A 6,124-nucleotide genomic window follows, 5' to 3' on the forward strand; every position below is an offset into this window, starting at 1 on the left:
AAAAAAAAAAAAAAAAATGCCAGAGTCTCCTATGTCATTACTATGTATTAGGAACAGAATGAAAAATTGGAATCAAAAGTTTCTTATATAAAATTACACCATGTAGCATATATAAACAAACAAAAGCTTCTGGATCCAAGAGATGTTGTAATGGACATGAGATAAGATTTGTATAAATGTACAACGGTTTTAACAATTTTAATAACAAAATATATGCGATACAGCTAAAAGGTCACATGAAAACGAAAACCAAACCAGTTGTCCCCGAGTTGACGCTGACTCATAGCTCCATATGTGTCAGAATGGAACTGCACTCCCTAATGTTTTCAATGGCTGGTTTTTTTAAAGTAAGACTGTCAGGCCTTTCTTGAGAGGCACCTCTGGGTGGCTTTGAAACACTAAACTTTCTGTTACTAGCCAAGCATTTCACTGTTTGTTTGTACCACTCAAGGACACAGAAGGCTGTTACCTTAGATGCTTATATTAGAAACATAAACCAAACCAAAACCAAACACACTGCCGTCGAGTCAGATCCAACTCATAGCAACCCCTCCTTGGTTTCCAAGACAGTATCACTACGGAAGTAGATTGCCCAACCTTCCTTCCAGGGAGTGGCTGGTGGGTTTGAACCACCAGCCTTCTGGTTACCAGTCAAATGCCTTAGGCATTATGCCACCAGAGCTCTTTAGAGACATAAACTAGACATTAATACACAAGAGAACCATATTAAGGATGAGGTGCTTAGAAAGGCAATAGAGCTATAATAAAAGATTTTCCTCCTGAGTTTTCATGTACACAATAAATGGGCCATAATAGCTGAAGATTTTCCAACATTGTTTACATTTGTGTGTCTTGTTTTTTTTTTTTACAATGTGTTTTCTTGAGTTCACAAGGCTTTTAGGGTGAATAAAGGCTTCCCAACATGCCTTGTATCCTTAAGGTTTCTCTCCAGTGTGTTTTCTCATATGTCCTTGCAGGGATATGAGACACTTGTAAGCTTTTCCACATTGCTTACATTCATAGGGTTTCTCACTAGAGTGCGTCCTCATATGTAATCGTAAGGAGGTAGACCAACTGAAGGTTTTCCCACATTGTTTACATTCATAAGGTCTCTCACCACTGTGCGTTATCATATGTTGTCGAAGATTTGCAGGCATACTGTAGACTTTCCCACATTCCTTACATTCATAGGGTTTCTCTCCACTGTGCATGTTCACATGTTGTCGAAAGTATTTGGGACATCTGAAACCTTTGCCACATTGCTTACATTCATAAGGTTTCTGCTCACTGTGTGTTTTCTCATGGCCATGAAGGACAGAGTAACAAAGGAAGGCTTTTCCATACTGCTTATGTTTATAGGATTTCTCTCCACAGTGCATTCTTTCAGGGATGAATAAAAAGTGAAGGCTCTCCAACAATACTTACATTCATAGGGTTTCTCTCCAGTGTGCATTCTCACATGTTCTCGGAAGTATGTGGGACAGCTGAAGGCTTTTCCACATTCCTTACATTCATAAGGTTTCTCTCCACTGTGCCGTCTTAAATGTAGTTTAAGGGAGGAGGAATACATAAATGTTTTCCCACATTGGTTACATTCAAAGGGTTTCTCATCAGAGTGCGTTCTCATATGTGCTTGTAAAGAGTTGGGCCAGTTGAAGGTTTTTCCACACTGGTTACATTCGAAGGGTTTCTCACCAGTGTGGGTTCTTACGTGGCTTTCAAGATATGACAGAACCATGAAGGCTTTCCCACATTGGTTACATTCATAGGGTTTCTCTCCATTGTGCATTTTCACATGCTTTTGAAAGTATTTGGGACAAACAAAAACTTTGCCACACTGCTTACATTCATTGGGTATGTCTCCACTGTGCATTTTCACATGAGTTCTAAAGGATTTGGGACAAGTGAAACTTTTGCCACATTGCTTACATTCGTAAGTTTTCTGCTCATGGTGTGTTTTCTCATGTCCACGAAGGGAAGAGTAACAACTGAAGGCTTTCCCACATTCCTTACATTGATGGGGTTTCTCTCCGCTGTGCCGTCTTAAATGAACTTGAAGGGAAGAGGAATGCCTAAAGGTTTTCCCACATATTTCACACACAAGGATTTTCTGTCCGCTCTGACTGCTCACACATTCCCTAAAGATGAGAAGCAAGTGAGTATTCTATTAGTACAATTACACGTTTCCCATTCTGAGTGAATGGGGTTGTTTTCTGCACTGTCCCCATTGTTTCCAAGTGGAAAAACCTGAATTCTTGGGTGAAGAGTTGATTAAGCCAGTACTGTCATATCATTTGTCACTATGGGGTTTCCTGGCCATTGCTTCTAACTAAAAAGTATGTTTCAGACACTTAATATCTAATATCTACATCACATTTATGAAAATATTGTCTTGCGAAACTTGTGAGTACACAATTGTTTAGCTATGATTATACTTTTTCTTCAAGATAGTCTAACACTCTGCTGGGATACTCCTTCCTCTTTGTAAATGCCACTCACCTCAAATGCTGCTTCTGAATTTTTGGCTGATCTTCAGTCTGAAGTTTCTCTTTTTCTTCCAAATTGGATGACTCATTTCTTAGGAAACTTTTTATTTTCTCATCACTGGGGATTTCATTGCCAAAAAGATCCTGGTGAGGACTTGATCTATTGGTTTTAACTTGAATATAACAGTCTGTAAAAAATTAATAACACATGTAATTTATTATAGAAAAAAGGCTATTGATTTATTTTCATATACTGATGCAGAGTGGTAAACAAAGTTTACTAAGAATTATGGGCATGTAAACAAAGGAAGACTCTGGGAAACACTGATAAGAAAAGAGAAAACGGGTAAAAATGGCAGCCTATCCACTAAGAAATCAGTTGCTGAAGAGCCAATCCCACTTTCAGTTATCAGCCAAGCACATTAATGTGCTTTGTGTTACCAAAGGACTCCATCTGTTAAGAAATATTGTACTTCCAAAAAGATGGAGACTGGTGTTGGTATAAAAAAGGATATTTTGTGGTATAATCACAAAAGCAAAGTAGGGAGGAACTGAGCAAAATGCACATGCCCAAATGCTACCTTTAAAAGAGGAAATAGGAAAGTCTTTCCCTGATAAGAAAGAAATGATGAGGACAGATGAAAAGTGAAAGGAAGACAGATAAACTACAAAGTACTTTCTAGTAGACATTTTTGGGACCACTTATCCTCAAAAATCAACTTCATCCTTCTCAAAAACTAATTCATTTTTTTAGTTGGTATTTCCAAATATAAACCCATTATTAAAAAACCTCTTCATTCCAAAGAGTCTTACCTTCCTGATGCTCACAAGCACAGATGCCCTAGACAAATCCTCCCTCCATTGTCCCCAGGTCCCATTGGGGGAATCACATGGGAATGTGTGGCTGATACCTTGTTAATGAAACAAAGCTCATGATCAGGTAGGATTATGAAGGGCAACAAATATTTCCATGAGATGGACCAATACTTTCAAGTTTATGGTGGCTGAATATGGATAAGGGTAAGTTCAAGTGCAGCAAAATTACTGTGTTAAATGTGTATTAGAGCATAACTCTCACAAGAGGTGTAAACCACAAAGCTGCTGTGTACTCAAAAGGAGTCTGTACCCAAACATAACAAACTTAGGGAGCCTTGAGATTTTAACCAAGAGAAATAAAAATCAGTTTAATACATTAAACTCTGCTTTCATGGAAAAACTCTCTGACCTCAATTTCTAAGAGTTCTGAGACTGTGTCTGTCTTATCTCTAACACATTTCCATTCCTTAGCCCAAATAATAAAGGACAATGTGGGAGATGTATTTGTTCCACAAAAAACTAAATGAATGAATGATGCCATTCTTACCTAGTGAGGCCAAGTTCCAGAAGGTTTCCAGCATTACATCTTTGTAGAGATTCCTCTGAGCAACATTCAGTAAAGCCCACTCTTCCTGGGTGAAGTTCACAGCTACATCATCAAAAACCACCGAGCCCTAGAACAGCCCACATATTGTTTCGTAAGGCACCATCTCTCTAATGTTTGCAGGAGGGTGGGAGAGGCTGCCAGCCTGGTATACTGGAATAATTCAAAAGATTCTGAACCACAGGGACTGAGCATTATTGTGGTACATGATAATCATTAAGGCAATAAATACAATATACTCAGAGTTTGTAAGTGCTTTGAAAACATGACGTGAGACAGTAACAACTGATACATATTTATGCTCACATTATTTAAAATAATTATTTGTAGTGATAATTGGAAGATTCTGGGGCAGAGTAAAGACTGACAAAATCATCATTCAGAAAACTACTGGAAACAGACACTCAGTTTGCTAAAATATTGTTTTGTTATTAGATACAAAGAACTGGAACCAGAACATCTGGGTATTGCAAACATTAGGGCAAATTTGCAATTTCAACAAGTCCTCTGTGGAGGAAGCAGTGTCTTGAAGATGGAATCCTCCCAAATTCATTTTATGAAGCAAGCATAACCCTGATACCAAAACCAGGCAGAGACACCACTAAAAAGGAAAACTGCAAACCAATATCCTTCATGAATATAGATGCAAACATCTTCCATAAAATCCTAACCAATAGACTCTAACACCATACTTAAAATAAAAAAAATTATGAACAAGTGGGATTCATACTAGGCATGCAAGGATGGTTCAACATTAGAAAAAAACTTAATCCATCACATAAGTAAAATGAAGGAAAAGAACCACATGCTCATAAAGAGATGCAGAAAAGTCTTTGATAAAATCCAACACCAATTCTTGATAAAAACTCTCAGAAAAATAGGAATGGAAAGTAAACTCTTCCATATAATAAAGGGCATATATACAAAACCAACAGCCAACATTATTCACAATGGAGAGAGACTGAAACCATTCCCCTTGCTAATGGGAACCACACAGGATGTGCCCTATATCACCACTTCTATCCAACACTGTACTGCAAGTCCTAGCCAGGGCAGTAAGGCAAGAACAGGAAATCAAAGACATCCAAATTGGGAAGAAGTAAAAATACCCCCATTTGCAGATGATATTATCCTATACATAGAAAACCCAAGAGACTAAACAAGAAAACTACTGAATTGAAAAATTTAGTACAGTGGCGGGATACATGATCAACATACAAAAATTCAGTTGGATTCTTCTATACCAGCAAAGAGGTCTCTGAACAGGAAGTAAGGAAATCAATACTATATATAATAGCTACCAAAAAGATAAAATACTTAGTAATAAATCTTACCAAGGACACAAAAGACCTATACAAAGAAAACTACAAAACACTACTTCAAGAAACTATCAGAGATCTACATAAATGGAAGGACATACTATGTCATGGATAGGAAGTTTGAACATTGTGAAAATGTCAGTACTACCCAAAGCAATCTAACTACAATGCAGTCACAATCCAGATTCCATCAACATTCTTTAAGGATATGAAAACATCAATTACTGATTTTATATGGAAAGAAACCTCGGATAAGCAAAGCATTATTTCAGAAGAAGAACAAAGTATGAAGTCTCGCACTCCAAATTTCAAAACCTACTATACAGCCACAGTAGTCAAAATAGCCTGCTGTTGGTACAACAAAAGACACATAACACCCGTAGAATAGAATTGAGAACCCAGAAATAGATCCATCGACCTATGGCCAGCTGATTTTTGACAAAGGGCTGAAATGCATTAAATGAGGAAGAGATGGTCTCTTTAACAAATGGTACTGACAAAACTGGTTATCCATTTGCAGAAAAATGAAATAAGATCCACATCTCACACGATACACAAAAACTAACTCCACATGGATCAAAGACTTAAATGTGAAATCAAAAACTATAAAGTTCTTCAAAGAAAAAATAGTGGCAAATTTAGGGGCTCTAAATATATGGCATAAATAGACTATCAAGTATAACCCAAAATCCACAAACAGCAGAAGATAAACTAGATGATTGGGACCTTCTAAAGTTTAAATTTTTATGTGCTTAAAAAGACTTCTCCCAAAAAGTAAAAAGAGAACCTACATATTGGGAATACCTGAAGATTTTTGCATCTATATTCATGAGGGATATTGGTCTGTAGTTTTCCTTTTGGGTGATGTCTTTTCCTGGTTTTGGTATTAAGGTTATGCT

The 6,124-nt window shown here is 37.2% G+C and overlaps 1 protein-coding gene across 1 annotated transcript in view; it reads right to left on the reverse strand.

Moving 5' to 3' along the window:
* LOC103205694 (zinc finger protein 791) overlaps positions 1 to 6,124 on the reverse strand; it is a 99,463-nt gene that overhangs the window by 51,559 nt on the left and 41,780 nt on the right. The window contains exons 2-4 of the mRNA XM_007951078.2: positions 1,912 to 2,119; positions 1,422 to 1,827; positions 1,016 to 1,287 (exon numbers count right to left, since the gene is read on the reverse strand). Of these exons, the coding sequence (XP_007949269.2) occupies positions 1,016 to 1,287; positions 1,422 to 1,827; positions 1,912 to 2,119 (886 nt within the window). The remainder of the gene's footprint in view (positions 1 to 1,015; positions 1,288 to 1,421; positions 1,828 to 1,911; positions 2,120 to 6,124) is intronic.

This window comes from Orycteropus afer, unplaced genomic scaffold (genome assembly GCF_000298275.1).
Source record: "Orycteropus afer afer isolate SDZICR_OR568_19922 unplaced genomic scaffold, OryAfe1.0 scaffold00291, whole genome shotgun sequence".
Lineage (NCBI taxonomy): Eukaryota > Metazoa > Chordata > Mammalia > Tubulidentata > Orycteropodidae > Orycteropus > Orycteropus afer.